The sequence below is a fragment of the Phalacrocorax aristotelis genome, chromosome 16, assembly GCF_949628215.1.
Source record: "Phalacrocorax aristotelis chromosome 16, bGulAri2.1, whole genome shotgun sequence".
Taxonomy (NCBI): Eukaryota; Metazoa; Chordata; class Aves; order Suliformes; family Phalacrocoracidae; genus Phalacrocorax; species Phalacrocorax aristotelis.
The window spans coordinates 9,307,156-9,323,269 of NC_134291.1; the positions used below are offsets into that span (position 1 = coordinate 9,307,156).

At 37.5% G+C, this 16,114-nt stretch overlaps 1 protein-coding gene across 27 annotated transcripts in view; it reads left to right on the forward strand.

Annotated features, from left to right (window-relative positions):
* BPTF (bromodomain PHD finger transcription factor) overlaps window positions 1-16,114 on the forward strand; it is a 57,656-nt gene that overhangs the window by 30,969 nt on the left and 10,573 nt on the right. For 6 of the 27 annotated variants that reach the window (XM_075111556.1, XM_075111554.1, XM_075111565.1 and 3 more), the window contains 16 exons: window positions 95-316; window positions 620-3,041; window positions 3,274-3,398; window positions 3,655-3,783; window positions 4,078-4,228; window positions 5,015-5,138; window positions 6,624-6,876; window positions 7,307-7,468; window positions 8,433-8,581; window positions 8,948-9,071; window positions 9,594-9,817; window positions 11,079-11,301; window positions 11,469-12,355; window positions 13,098-13,180; window positions 15,018-15,243; window positions 15,672-16,018. In XM_075111556.1, coding sequence (XP_074967657.1) covers window positions 95-316; window positions 620-3,041; window positions 3,274-3,398; window positions 3,655-3,783; window positions 4,078-4,228; window positions 5,015-5,138; window positions 6,624-6,876; window positions 7,307-7,468; window positions 8,433-8,581; window positions 8,948-9,071; window positions 9,594-9,817; window positions 11,079-11,301; window positions 11,469-12,355; window positions 13,098-13,180; window positions 15,018-15,243; window positions 15,672-16,018 — 5,851 coding nt within the window. The remainder of the gene's footprint in view (window positions 1-94; window positions 317-619; window positions 3,042-3,273; window positions 3,399-3,654; window positions 3,784-4,077; window positions 4,229-5,014; window positions 5,139-6,623; window positions 6,877-7,306; window positions 7,469-8,432; window positions 8,582-8,947; window positions 9,072-9,593; window positions 9,818-11,078; window positions 11,302-11,468; window positions 12,356-13,097; window positions 13,181-15,017; window positions 15,244-15,671; window positions 16,019-16,114) is intronic. The other 21 variants (XM_075111572.1, XM_075111569.1, XM_075111579.1 and 18 more) reach the window with 11 other exon arrangements.

Genomic DNA, 16,114 nt, shown 5'->3' on the forward strand with positions numbered 1-16,114 from the left:
GTGTTGAATGACTTGAGGGGTAAACTAACGTATTAAAATGTATTAGTGTATAGAAAATATTCTGAATAATTGAAACCACTTAATTTGTTAATAGCAAAGAGCGAAGATGAAAAATGCAACTTGGATAAACGAAAAGGTTCAATTAAGGTAAAAACAGAGAAAGATCGAACAAAGGATTCTCATGATCTGCAAGCAAAAGACAAAGCAGATGTTTCAGAAACCTTGGAGAACATACAAGTGAAAGAAGAAAAGTCACGTGAAGAAAAAGTACAAGTTGATACAATTTCTGAAAATTTAGATCACACAAAAGACAAAGGTGATAAACTTCAGTTATTGTAAAACTAGCTCTTCATTACAACATTGCATGTGTAAAATCATAGGACCTCAGGAATAACTATTGAAAAACTGTGTACCAGGTTTTGTCAAGGCATTTAAAATGTCTCAGTTAAATGATTGCTTATTATCCCTTGTAGGAGTGTCTGAAGTTTTTGTTCCCTTTTTCTTGAAATCTATTAATATGCTAAAAGGTCCATTTGTTTCTTGATACTTAATGTAAAAATATAGTTTGGTATTTATTGTTAGGGGAGCTTACTGATTCAGAGTTTTTTCTTCTTCACAGCTGAAAAAGAAGTTGATGGTGAAAATGATAAAGTCATCAAGGAAGAACCTATGGATGTAGATGATGTGAAAATGGAATCCCCCATAAAAGAGGAGGATAGTCGTTGTAAGCTAGATATAATCAATGTCAGCGAGGGATTTCATTTAAGGACTTGCTACAAAAGGAAAGTAAAATCATCAAAATTAGATGGGCTACTTGAGAGGCGAATAAAACAGTTTACACTGGAAGAAAAACAACGTCTAGAAAGGATGAAACTGGAGGCTAGTGCTAAAACAGTAGGCATTCGATCTGTAAGCCCCCAGAAAAACATAAAGGAGCTACAAATGAGAAAAGTAAAAGAAGGAAGCCAGTTTGATATGTCTTCCCAAGATCAAACCTGTATTTCAGATAAGACCCAAACTGAAGACACAGAACAGGACTGCCTGCCGCTCAGCGGCATCTCTCGTACCAAAACTGGTGAGCTAGATGAACCCTCTTTGCCTCTGACAAACAGGCTGTCAAAGAGAGAAGGCCAGTTACTGGATGAAGACTCACCTCAGTCCTCTGAAGGTGAAACCTCTGTTCAGAATGATAGTAAAGAAAACCCTGAACCTATGGCTGCTGATAAGTGTCAAGGACAAGAGGTTCCTGGAGAGTCTGAGAGTTCCTGTGTGGATGGCTTGAAACAAACAAATGCAGAAGGCAGAATCAAATGGGATGTTTCAGAAACAAGTGAAAAACCTTTGAAACAAAAACTACCTATTACCAGAGCATCTCAGAGTGAATGTGAAAACTTAGAGCCAGTGGTAACTGAAAGCAGCTGTAGAAAAGATGCTCTGGCCACTCCTGAAAAGAGAGATTCAGAAGGGAATTCTGAACAGCAGAGCAAAGATCCAGAAAACAATTGCATGATAAAAAGCCATATTGAACCAACGTCCTCTCAAGAAAGTGAAATGGAGGAAGAAACTGCTCCAGGAAAGACTGAAAGTAAATCTGAAAACAAGATTGTATTTCACAAAAAATCAGTTAGTAAAGACCTAGAACCGTTTAAAACAGAGCTAATTTCTGAAAGAAACCTTGAAAGTCAAACTCTGGAACACATGGATGAGGTAGAAGTTGATGAGGATTTACTGAGCTCTAAACTAACTGAGACTAACGGTAAAAAGAAAGGTCAGGAACTGAGAGTGGAGACAAGTACCATAAACAAATGTCTTGATCAGACAAATCTAAATAGTGTTACTGACAAAAAGAATAATAAAGGTGAAGAAACTGAGACAGACTTAGAAAAAGAAAAGTCAGCATTTCAAATGAACGGAAAAGACAATGACATTAAAGTATTATCAAAAGATGACTGCTTAGTTAAAGATACCTGTGAAACTAAAGCAGGGGTTGATATTGAACCAAAAGTAAATAATATTAATAAATCAATTCCAGAACATGAAATAAAACCATTGACTTTTAAGGAATCTTCAGTAAAACCATTCATGAATGGTGACATCATGATAGAGGACACAAAGGACAAAAATAATGTGGACCCTAAGTCACATCTGCAGAGTTCACCTGAGTCTGAGTCTGGAGAGTGTCTTCAGCCACCAGATGAAGTTCCCAAGTATGTGCAGAAAGCTGAAGGAAAACAGCTTTCTCCTGAGAGATCTGCCTTTGTTGGCACTGCTTCCATGCCAACAGATACTGTCTGTAAAGAAAATAACCTGAATAGTGAAACAGAATCTATGGAAACCGAAGTAATTGAGGATAAGAAAGTTGCTCCATCACCTGTAACCTCATGCGAGGAATCTAGCTTGAGTAGTGACTTTGCTGATCAGAATGGTGTACAGACATATAAAATGGAAAGCATTAATGGAGAAAGTAAAATAAAAACTGTCATTACTGAAGTGACTACCACAACATCAACTGTGTCTACAGAATCCAAAACTGTGTTTAAAGTTGCAGAGACTGTAGCTTCTAATGATGAGAAAACAGTAGTATCATCTACAGAAAATTGTGCCATATCCACTGTAACTACCACCACTACTGTAACTAAGCTTACCACTCCAGCTACAAACAGTAATGTTGATGTCATCTCTATACAGGAGCATAGTAAAACAGTGGTTACAACAACAGTAACGGATTCGCTGACAACCCCAGAAGGCACATTGGTGACTTCTATGACTGTCAGCAAAGAATATTCTACGAAAGACAAAGTGAAGTTAATGAAATTTGCAAGACCCAAAAAAACTCGTTCTGGAACTGCCTTACCCTCTTACAGAAAATTTGTTACCAAAAGCAGTAAAAAAAGCATATTTGTTTTACCCAATGATGACTTAAAAAAGCTGGCCAGAAAAGGAGGCATCAGAGAAGTTCCCTATTTCAATTACAATGCAAAGCCTGCCTTGGATATCTGGCCATATCCATCTCCAAGGCCAACTTTTGGGATCACTTGGAGGTACATACTTTACATTTTTGAGGAAGAGTTAAGGATGTGATTAAATTAATTGAATTTTAAAATACAAGTGGTATACACATTTGTGCCCAGACATGCAAATTTTGCTATTCGTTTTTCAGTAATTTTCTACATTGTTCAATAAAGGTAGAATGGAAAATCTTTGTCCCATTGGTTTGGTTAGGTATTTTAAATACATTTTGATTTAAAAATATAATTAATACTCTTTTGTTAGGTACCGACTTCAGACAGTAAAATCATTGGCTGGAGTGAGCCTTATGTTGCGGTTATTGTGGGCATGTCTCAAATGGGATGATATGGCAGCGAAAGCTCCACCCGGGGGAGGAACTACGCGTACAGGTATAATTTCTTTACCTTTCTGGGTTTCTTAATGCAAAAGCTCTTGCTGTTAATTTTTGAGTATTACACTCACTCTAAGTGTTTCTGTATTTCTGTAAAGGCTCAATGTTAGCTATGGCATTTGATTTTTTTAAATTGTGATTAGTCCACAGTTTGTACTAGTTGCTCTTTCTTTACCTCGAGTATATTGGGTTGATTGGAGATTTAGCTTTTATTTGTTTTCTGTTATTAACATACTGGGACTAATTTGTTGTAGAAACATCTGAAACTGAAATTACAACAACAGAAATAATCAAGCGAAGAGATGTTGGTCCATATGGAATCCGGTCAGAGTACTGTATAAGAAAAATTATTTGTCCCATTGGTGTACCAGAGGCTCCAAAAGGTATGTTTGTTTATACTTTTTTTCCTCCCCTTCTCCTAAACTCCTACAGAAACTAAGGTAACTGGATCTTCATGTTAATTCAGACCATCAAGTGAGCAAATAGAGGTTGACATGAACTATTCATTCGCCTATTTGAAACAAATGACACATTTAACAAACTGATGAAATTTATCTGAAGCTGAAAGGCCTTCTTGTTTATAAAATGAGGCTGAAAGAGACACTAAATCTTGGTTTACACTTTAATTCTTTTTTTCTGATTGAGCTTAATGTGTGTGTTTTGACTGTTCTCCAAAGAAACTCCAACACCCCAGAGGAAGGGACTGCGATCAAGTGCACTAAGGCCAAAAAGGCCAGAAACACCCAAGCAAACGGGCCCTGTTGTAATTGAAAGTTGGGTAGCAGAGGAGGAATTGGAACTATGGGAGATCAGGGCATTTGCTGAAAGGTAAACGAACTCAAATAAGCTTTTAAAGAAAGTGGTTTTAATTTGTGTGTGTGTTGGATAAGTTCCCACTAGAGAGCATAAACTTGGTGGCTACAGTCAGTAGGAGTGGGTCTGTTGCATCTTTACTTTGTCTTTTGATAATCATTTTCAAGCTTGAAGTTGCAAAGCTAAACTATTTATGGGTACCAAAACTAATTTATGCAGATCTTACAGATTTGTTAGAACTAATATTATATTAATTTTTCCATGCTTATGAACTCATCACTGTTGTATGCTAAAAGGCTATTAATATAATGCATGGAAAGGCTTTAGGCTACTTTTGTCATGACTTTAAAAAGTATGTGTTTTAAATACCTCTGTAATACAAAAAAAAAAAGTGTACCTGTATAATAAAGGTAAATTCAGCCTGAGAATATTCAAGTCATAAAAGGAATATTTTCAGTATTCCATGCTTGGAGTTGGAACAATATTTTTGAGTCTCTTGGAAATAATTGTTTTAAGGTAATAGATTGCTTGCAGTCTCAGGTGTAGTTATAAACTCCAGTTTTGATTAATAGTTTCCTGTCAGGTGTTGCAGTAGTTTAGCATCAGAATATTTCAGGGATGTTGCATGCAAGTGCATGGTTTATTTCAGGGTACTTTTAAAGCTATGACCAATTTTTTAGTTATCTTCAGTTTTGACATTTTTTTTCTTACAAGAGCAATTGAAGTCAATAAAATGAAATCTAGTTTGACAGTTGGATTTTATGTGGTGGTATAACTTACTTTTGGTTGTGTCTTTGGCAGGGTGGAGAAGGAAAAGGCACAGGCAGTTGAACAACAGGCTAAGGTTAGTGAACAGAAGAAGGCAGAGGAATTCAAGGCCCAATTGGAGGCTCAACTAAAACACCAACGATTGGCTGCCCAGCAGGTGGGGGAGCTATTGGTAGTCAGTCCCACCTGTCAGCAACTATGCACTGGTATTCCACATGCATTAGAATATGGGAAACAAAGTTTATCCCTGTCTCACACCATTTTTCAAATAGTTTCCACCTCCTGTGCAAACTAAGCCATCAAACAATACTGCTCCCACTCTGTGTACATTCATTATTTTGAAATGGGGCTAAGGCAAAGATTTAGTTTGGATTCTCTTTTTTTATTTTTTTCTTCCTTCACCTAATTTATAACACTTGCAAAAGGTTTAGTTTGTTTCCATTTTAAAAGAAGACTGAGAAGCAGCAATCTCCAGGTAAGGTCAACAGTGTTCTGTGGTATAATGAAAGCTGCCTTGGGAATACAGCTGCATTTGTTCTTCATGCGTCAATCAAATTGAATATTTTTATTTTATCCTATTTGAAGTTGGCTGAAGGAAACCCACTAATGTTTTTTTATATGCATATAGATACATATGTATATCTAGATGGTTGTATTTATATATAAATGTATGTAATTAAAATCAGGAAACCCAATGCCATGTTGATATTTCACATACATTATTAAGAACTGTGCTTTTTTTATTGCATCTTTCCTGAAGAAAATAACGTTACTAGTGAATGAGTGTTTCTGATTTGTGGGCATTACTGCAATATAATGCTAACCGAACACTGAAATTAAAATTAATTAATACAGAGATAATTTCAGTAACATAGACAAGAATGTTAGACTAGTTTGAATTTTTAAAAGAGCTTACTGATACATTTAATTTGTGAAGGGATAGTATCTTCTTGACAGTTACAGCACAGAAGTTTGCTGGGTAAGGTAAGGGATTTTAAACCTAATGGTTTTTTTCAGCAAGCTGCAAACTGGATTTACAGTTAACAGAATAATTTTGAAAAATACATTCTTAAAGGTGAAGTAGAATGATACAGTCGCACTTTTTTTTTCCTTCCCTGTAACTGGCAGGATCTCAGTGCAGGCAACTATAAACTTAGGAATGACAGTAATAACCTCTGTGTTAATGATGGTGTACTTCTTACTGACACAGATGCAGGCTGTATGCACATGGCCAAAGCCAAATATAATAGAATCATAGAATGTCCTGAGTTGGAAGGGACCCACGAAGATCAATATAGATAGATATTTTTTAAAGTTTTTTTAACCTTTCAGATTACTTTAAAGAAAACTCATTAATTAGTCTCAGATTAATGTGCGCAGTGAAATTAACATAAGCCGAGGACTTCAAAGATGCTATAAAGGAAAATTCTGGCTATGTACTATGGGCAGAGTTGTAGTTCTGCAGGTCAAGGAGTCTTGTGCTATAGGGTACGCAAGCAGCCTGTTCTTCAGTCCTTTACAACTTGAACTAAAATCCTACCAAAGTCCTTTATTTTTCAATACTGGGAAGAGGTAGTATTTATTTTACAAAAACTGAAAATGCTAATTATACCTTCATTTAATTTTTTCCTGAATTCTGTAGAAACGGCTGGAACAGCAGAAGCAGATACCTGCAGCAGGCGTGTCCCCCGCAGTCACTACCGCCAGCAGCACTGCAGCTACTGTCTCAACAGCACAGAAAGTTGTGGTAGGCCCTTTAGGGGGCTCAGTCCCCTCTGGAACCAAAGTAGTTCTTACTACTAAAGTGGGCTCTCCAGCTACAGTAACATTCCAACAGAACAAGAATTTCCATCAGACTTTTGCTACTTGGGTTAAACAAGGCCAATCTTCAACAGGTAAGTAGCTATTTATCATGGAAAGAACATGTAAATATGATGAACTCCAGCACAGAACCTACATCTTCTCCAGAATATATAGCATTATTACATTTCTTGTTATCATTATCTTTGCTCTTTTGCTAAGTCAGCAGGACACTCCTGAGATAATTCCTGTCTTAATTTTCCTTTGTTCAGGCTTGCTAGGTAGTCTTATTTCTGACCTGTCTCACTTATTACTGACAGTTGCTGTACTAGTAATCACTGATAATGACAGCATTCCATGCTGTAATGTACTGTTTCAAAAAAAGATTCTTTAACAAAGAAAAAATGACGCATTCAAAAATGATCGTAAAAATTATCCTGTAGTTTGCTGTTTCATACTTGAAAATAGTCATTTCATTGACTAATTATTCTGCTCTAAAACTGACTGTTCTGTGTACCTCAATAGCCACTAGCACAGCTGCCACTTCAGCCACAACCATTGCCAGCACAGGGCAGACCTTCCAGATCTCAGGCAGTCCAGTAACGATGGCAGGGAAAGTGATAACTAAGCTGCCACTCCCTGCAAACAGCAAGATTGTTGCCGTCAATGTGCCATCAACTCAAGGAGGTAGGGGAAAGGGAACTGAATTAAAAATGTATTCCAGCTTGCTGTTTAATTCTCCATTGACAGTATTTTCCCAGTGAAGTAAACTGTGACTTGAAGGGGGAAAAATATTTTTATATATGCAAGTTTCTAGAGCTTGTTCCCCTTATATTGCATATTTGTGTCTGTAGGGGAAAAATGCAAGGTTTTTTGCCTATAAATTAGTTTACCTTTCATAGTGCAAAATTAGAAGCTTTATTTTAAACAATGTGGAATGAAGTGTGCTTTTTTGTTGTTATCTAAATTATACATCAACAAAACAACTTTCTTAAAAAAAAAAAAAAAAGCTGCTATTCTTAGTTATTAATGCCTGCATCTGCTCTTCGCTGATGAGCAAGAGTTTGGCTCTAAACTAAGATTAGCATTTTTCCTTCTTGCTTCAAGAAGACGACGTAATACTTGGAGATTTGTGAATGTATATTGAACAGAAAAGCTCAATTCTGTGTCTCCATTATACTTAGCATCTGAGGAAATCATAAAGGCTACTAGCTGTGTATTGAAATTTCTTAGGTGACAGAAAAATCATTATCCATTTTCTTCAGCACCACAAGCTTGTAGGTGAAAGGTGTTTAAACTGGTAAATTAATCAGATTATAGCTTTCAATGGCTGTATAATACTAATTTGTGGCACCATGTCAGTGCAAAGACTTATTTGCAGTTACCATCAAACTGATCCTTGTGAAGATTCACTCTTTCCTTTATCTTTTCTAAAATACGTATTTCTTAACTTAAAATGTAGTTGGACTATCGACAATGTATAATGTTGCTTCTTTTTACAATATGACAAAGGTTCTCCCAAGAAATGTTGAAAGATTCAAAGGTGGTTTAGAAACCTGGAGACTGATTTCTAAACGCCACCCTGGAGTTGCATTTATTTCTTTTGCTGGCAATTATGTCATTAATGAATTCTCAATTTTTCTTCAATTAGGTGTTGTTCAAGTTCAGCAAAAGGTATTGGGTATCATTCCATCAACTACAGGTGCAAGTCAAACATTTACTTCATTCCAGCCAAGGACAGCAACTGTAACCATTAGGCCAAATACGACAGGGACATTAGGAACAACAAGCACTTCACAAGTAAGATGTTTTTCTGATTATTTAATGCAAAAAAAAGTGAGTGCATATATTTCAAGCTATTGGCAGATATTAAAAGTTCTGTCTAGCTACTTTTCAATGTTTTTGGCTCGTCTCAGCAATGGTGTTTATGGATCCTTTATTCCAAGGAGGTACAGCAGTTCTCTCCAATTGGAAAAATTAATAGTTTAGAGCTTGGTACACCTTAGCGGTGTGGGCATAGATGAAAAAATATTGGGTCTGCTTGCATCTTGTCACTTCTTTTCCTAGTTAACACCAACCAAACAAAAGAAAACCCCAAAACCTTTGGGGCATATCCAGAGGCCTTTTTCACAAGCTTACATACGCTCTCCATTTTGGTGTATGTAGGTAGTGCAAGGGACACCGCTCCGCCCAGGTATGACAGTAATACGGACACCACTTCAGCAGTCAACGCTTGGAAAGACCATCATTCGAACACCTCTGGTGGTGCAACAAGGTATTCTTCCAGCCAGTAGGTTCATTTTAATGTTTAAATTTCCAGTGTGAAATCCATGGTTTGTTTCTTCATAAATACCTTCCATATCATGTCCCAATGCAAAAAAAAATCTCATTTTGATGCTTGACTTGTAGCAAGTGCCTCTTCTGGCTTTTGAACATGTCGGTTGCAGGCTTTGTAACTGTTGTTCATCATTGTCACTGGAAAATCTAGTACTTATTTTTAAGTCCATTCATTTGAAAACAAACAAGTTTAGAATAATTGTGCGTTGAGAAAGTTTTTTTAAAAAAAAAAGGCAAGCTAAGTGTTTGAAGTACTCTGGAAGTATGTGAATTGAGTTAAAATAGAAAACATTTTGCAGACATTTTTCAGTGAACCACATAGACAAATGGTTTGTAAAGAAAATTTATGTGCAAACTGCAGTGTTTGCTTCACTTGTCTGATTATACGCTATTGCAAGTTGTTGTGACTCGGAGGTTTGCTGTGCTAATAGTTAAAATGTTGGAAATGTGTTTATTACAAACTATTCTCTTACAGGTCAGACACAACAAGTGGTGACTCAAATAATCAGGGGTCAGCCTGTCTCAACAGCAGTTTCTAGTACCAGCACAGCTTCTTCCAGTGCTGGACAGAAAACTGTCACAAGTCCTGGAACATCACCTCAGCAAATACAGCCACAAACCACATCGCAGCCTCCTCGCCCTCAGCAGGGACAAGTGAAGCTTACTATGGCCCAACTCACACAACTAACACAAGGACAGGTAAAATATTTTACAACCTCTGGGCATGAAAATGTGCTAATACTTACGATACATTTTACCAAGCCTTTGGATTTCAGCGCAGTGTATTTGCTCATACGTTTATATTTCAGCCTTCATTTAGGATGACCAATAGCATAATTTCAGACTGAAAGAAGCTTAAACAGTATATGTAAAGTTTTAAATATCTCTTCCTATTGTATTTGTCAGTAATGTAACCAGCATCAGGAAAGTTTAGCAGTATGGAAAAAAGTCTTTGCATGAATAGCAGTAAGGGACACAATTATTTTGTACGGCCTATTTTGTAGACTTTCAGAACATAATGTTCCTTCCTTATCTTCTGATTTTGTGTGAAGATGTAGTTTTCATTCATGTTATCCAGAGTCTCAGAGGAAAAATTACAGTATCTGGAACTGGAGGAGGAAAAAGTTCTTACAGCTTCTGCTCAGATCACGAAGGTCTGTTGGCAAAAAATAAATTTAGTGTCAACCATAGGGTAAAAGTAGACTTCTGTGAATTACCACAATACCTATTCTTCAAATTATAAATAATAAATGTAAACAACTGTAATCTACATGCTGCTTGTTGCCAGATAAAGAGTTTTATATGTAGAGCAAGACTCGAAGAGTTCATTTCTACACCAAAAGACTTGGAAGGATTTTTGTAGGAACCTTATCCTGTTTTATGAGTTCACAAGAAGTGGAGTTCTGCATCTGGGTGTTGGGTCCATACCCTACCTTTGCCGTCACTGATTTGAGAGTGATGTCATGAGCTGCCTAAGTTCTTGCTTAAACAACAGAAAATCACAATACGTTACAGACTGAACAGTCAGTCATGAAAGCTCACAGCTGGGTAGGATCTGATACACGGTTAGAAAATGTCTTCACTGCAGAGACCTTTTACCCAAACTCTTGGGATTCTTGAGAAAGTAATTAATAGTATGTCTAAAATTACCCATGCTCTGTATTGCTTGTAAGTTTTAGGAACAAAGGTGTTCCATTGTAGCTGTTTTCTGGATAGAGTTCTTGTCAATATTTGGATGAAAATATGTGTAACTAATTCAAACCCAATAATCTGTTGATGATAGAATTGTTGAAAGAGTATTTTAGTATTTTATGATCTCAGATGCTAGTTTGGGATTTTAGGAATATGGTATGTGGTAAAAGTATTGAATCCTGAAATCCAAAACCCTAATTCTGCTGATATTCAGCAAAGTCTGTCTGAGAAATATATCACTAATACACAAATATTAACTCTTTTTTAGGGTGGCAGTCAAGGATTAACTGTGGTAATTCAGGGACAAGGTCAAACTACTGGTCAATTACAATTAATCCCTCAGGGTGTGACTGTAATACCTGGTCCAGGACAACAACTTATGCAAGCAGCTATGCCAAATGGTACAATTCAGAGATTTCTTTTCACCCCACTGCCAGCAGCTGCTACTACAGCTAGCACAACTACAACAACAGTTTCTACTTCAACCTCAGGTAAGCATTGTTCTGTGCAGCTGAAATTGACTCTTTTTTCCTGCTGAACAGGAGTATCTCCTGAATTTCTGCAGAGGGCTTCACAGTAGTTCTAAAAGGTTCAAATTAGGAAGGCTCATAGATATGTTATTTGAAATGAATGGAATACTTGTTTTTATCCTTCACAGCTACAGGGGAACAGAAGCAAGCTCTACAGGCACAGCCAACGTCAGTGCTGCCGCCAATTCAGCCACAGCCTCAGAGTCAGCAGCAAGCCCAGCCTCAAGTGCAGAATCAGAGTACTCAGCCTGTGCCACTGGTTCAGCCACAGGCACCTCAGCCAGCACTTCAGCCTGAAACTCAGACCCAGCCTGAATTGCAGACTCCAGCATCTGTTGACTCCCCAGTCACACCTGAAGCACAATCATCTAAATCTCCAGTTCAGTCTCCAGCACAGACTCAGGCGCAAGGGCAATCTCCAGTGCAAGGCCAGAGCCAGCCGCAGACTGCAATCCTTCCACAAGGCCAGTCCCAAGTCCAGCCTCAGCAACCAGCTCAGGTGCAGACTACAACCCAACAACAGATTCAGATGCAGCCCCATGCTCCCATACAAATTCAAGCTCAGCTGCAGCAATCACAACCTCAGGTTCAGACTTCAGTCTCAACCCTTCCAACTACTCAAAGTTTAAATCAGGTTCCTGTGCAATCCCCAACTCGTCCTCAGCTGCAACTTCAGCAGCCTCCAACAAAAGTTATTACAGTGCCTCAGCTTCAGCAACAAGTCCAAGTTCTCTCTCAGCTTCAGTCACATGTTGTGGCTCAGATACAAGCCCAACAAGGCAGTGTGCCCCAGCAGATCAAGCTGCAGTTACCTATTCAGATCCAGCAAACTAGCCCAGTACAGGCTCACCAGATTCAGAATGTGGTGACAGTTCAAGCAGCTAGTGTTCAGGAGCAGCTGCAGAGAGTTCAGCAGCTCAGGGAGCAGCAACAGAAGAAAAAGCAGCAACAGATAGAAATTAAACGTGAGCACACCCTTCAGGCTTCTAATCAAAGTGACATTATCCAGAAACAGGTAAAGTTAACAGAAGGAAATTAATGAAACAAATCTCATTTTAAATGCCTGTTCTTGTTAACAATGTTAATACATTTGATAGGCAGTTAATTTGATTCTTTCAAAGTTAATGCACGATTGCTTTTGGCAATTTGATTTAAAGATTCTAAGTTCATTCAGCACATCAAGTCAATTGTACCATGTTTGCAGTCTTTTGGCACCTTGATTCAACTTACCACTAGCTGCTGGGACAATATGTCTTTATTCTCAGTTCAGGAAAGATAGGTTATAGATAGGAGAGCTGATGTTCAGAACACGTACAGTACTTTCATTGCCTGCTGTAGAAAACTGAGGTTTCAAAGAGGTATCTGAAATGTAATGCTGTTGGATGGCTGCGGGGCTTAAAAAAAAAAAAAAAAAAAAAATAGACTCTTACCATTTTTTTAAATAAAATGACCAGTCACTGAAGGAATACTGTCAATTTACATTTAGTCCCTAGGTTTAAACCTGACATAAGCAAAATATCCAATTCGATGTGGGGGGGTGGAGGTGGTGTTAATTCTCAATTTCATTTTCAATTTTCAAATAATTGCTTTAAACAAGCACTGCCCCCTGATAAAATCAGTTTTATTTTGTCACTTACTGAACTAAATAACAGTTCAACTTTTTCTTTAACTTAGGAAATGTCCTGGTTCTCCCACTAATATTATAAACACTGGCTAAAGTTTTCATATTTTATTTTGGATTCTGTATCATCCTGTAGGTGGTTATGAAGCAGAATGCTGTCATAGAACACCTGAAACAGAAGAAGACACTGACTCCAGCTGAGAGGGAAGAAAATCAGAGGTGAATATGCATCATAGTGCATCTTTAGATGTGAAAGTTTTACATTTATAACATCTTTTAATGGTAGTGTAATAAAACACAATTTTGCAAAAACCTGTGTAAATAAATTTTTCTGTATTAAATTTAGTTAAAGTAACACTCAAAAGTAATTTTCATAATTACGTTCTTAACTTTAAGTAATTGAATCCTACACATGTCTCAATTTTATTTTGATTATATGTTTTTAAAGTGAAATGTTGCACCACGTGTTTGGAGCTGGCCACAGTTTTTAAGTTCAAGGTAAAAACCATCCTTAAAGGAGCAGAGAATGGAGAATTAATGCTTGTTGCAGAAAAGCCTGGGTTTTGTTTGTCCTTTATCATGGCAGATTATTTCCATTCTTGTCCACTGTAAATCCCACTCTACAGAAGGAATTGAAGAATTGGAATATAGTGCTGTTCAACAACCTAGATCTTATGCTTGAAACTGCTACACACAGATTTGGAGTGTTTGTCATTTGTCGTGGGGTTATTTGGACTCCTTTTCACTCATGCAGTTGCTTCAGTTGGATAATCACAAGTGTGTGTTGTCAGATAGTAAGAAAAAGAATGGTGTTTTTGTAGAATTTTGATCATCAAATCAGAGTACAAGCTTAGTTGATTACAACAGTATCACTAGGTGATGCTTAATGTTCAAAATTGCATAAAGATGTATTGTCATACACTCGTCATTGGTCAGGCAGCTAAATTGGTATTTAGACTGACAGAAGTCTAGTAAAAAAAAAAAAGACTTCTAACTAGCTTGATTCATGGTACAGCTGTCTTTCCATCTCACTGATTTTTTTCTTCTCCAAAAATGTAGGTTTGATGTCTTAACCTGGTGAAAAAACACACTAAACCAAGTAGATATAGTGCAGGTAAAAAGAGCAAAGTAAGCAAAATTGTATGGCCCTATGAAACAGCCAGCATATTACATATGTCATCAAAATACAGACGTGTGTCAAAAGACAGTATGTCTGAGCCTAAGACTACAGAGTTAGCAGCAGATGCTTGTCCTGGTCATTGTTACTTTGTGGTTTGCTTTCAACTCATATGTCAGTGGGAGTTATTTTTCATGGTCACTCTGGCAGCAAGAACCCTTTAGTTTTCTAGTGGGTTTGAAATAGGATGGGAAGCGAAAAGTAAATTCAGAAGAACCAAAATACATTCACTTCCTAATTGAAATATAAAGCAAAATAAATGAAAATTGTAGAACAGGTATTTATAGTTGAGTGTACAACAAAGAGATGAGAGATTAATCCTGAGTTGTTATTTTGAATAAACTGGGAACTGTTTTAAAGTGAATTCTATACACTGAAAAATATTTTTCAGTCCTCATGCCAAAACACAAAAACGTAGTGAGATTTGGTGGTCACTGGAGGGTGGAAATGTGTGTTTTAGAAAAAGTTACAGGTTTCCCACTTGCTTTCATCCTACATCAGAATAAGCAAATCCAGCTCTTTCAAACATGTTTGTGGAAACTGAATTGAGGGAAAATACCTCTCATCGTACTAAAGCTTAAGCTTTGTTAGGAGTTACATAGCAGAAGGAGAGGAACGGTTAGTACTCGGAGCAGTTAAATTAAATTGGGACTGGCCCTCTTGAACCTAACCTGGGGACTTGATCTCTCCCAGTGGTGTTCTCATAAATAAGTGGGAGTGGGAACAATGTGTGTTACTAAATTTACCTTGTGTATCCTAAGAAATGCGGTGATTTCTCTTGCAAATTGCAGAGACTGGAGAATTCAATGATTCTGCGTTCTCAACTGTGGATAAATAGACAGCTCAGCACAATGCACTTTTTCTTTATTTCTTCCCCAGAATGATTGTGTGCAACCAAGTGATGAAATATATTCTGGATAAGATAGACAAAGAAGAAAAACAGGCAGCTAAGAAACGAAAGCGAGAAGAGAGTGTAGAACAGAAGCGTAGCAAACAGAATGCTACTAAGCTCTCAGCTCTGCTTTTCAAGCATAAAGAACAGCTGAAAGCTGAAATATTGAAAAAAAGAGCACTTCTGGATAAAGATCTACAAATTGAAGTGCAGGTAAGGACAGTTACTCTCAAAGACTAATCTGATTTTAAGCTGGGGAGAATATTTGTGTCTTAATATTTTTATCTGTTTGCTCAGTGAGATTTTAAGGAAACAGAGTAAGTTCTGGTTGTGGATGCATGGATCTCTGCGAAGCTAGTATATGTCCTTTTTATGTTTGTTTGTGTTTATCTGGACTGAAATTACCTTTTTTCCTGCAACACCTTCTGATAAGTCACAACCAATAGGTCATAGTAGGCCAAGAGTGTCATCCCTTAATGTTATGTGAACTGTAGGTTAAGCACATAAAAAATGGCATATTTAAATGGCTCTAATTATTTTCTTTTGGTTAAGCATGGGGATTTATGTCTATATTTTAGTGCTGTCCTGGAATAATCATATGAAATGCCTCCCTCTCTATTTATTCATTTAATATACTTCAGGAGGAGCTAAAGAAAGACTTGACTAAAATTAAGAAAGAAAAAGAAAAAGCCCAGGCAGCTGCTGCTGCAGCCGCAGCCGCCGCAGCCGCAGCTGCAGCCGCTGCACCACCGCTGCCGCCGCCCCCGCTGCCACCACCACCACCACAGCAACATGCAGCCAGCGTCACCTCCTCCTCCTCCACCACAGTCCCAATGCCAGTATCCTCCCAGAAGAGAAAGCGAGATGAGGAGAAAGATTCGTCAGCTTCCAAGTCCAAGAAAAAGAAGATGATTTCTACTACCTCAAAGGAAACAAAGAAGGACACAAAGCTTTACTGCATCTGTAAAACGCCTTATGATGAGTCTAAGTGAGTAGTGAATGCCCTAGCCTTTTACTGTGTATTCTTAGCTTTAGGTTTAGTATTTAGCTGTTAGTGCAAGGTAGTTCTAGAATTGGAGATAGA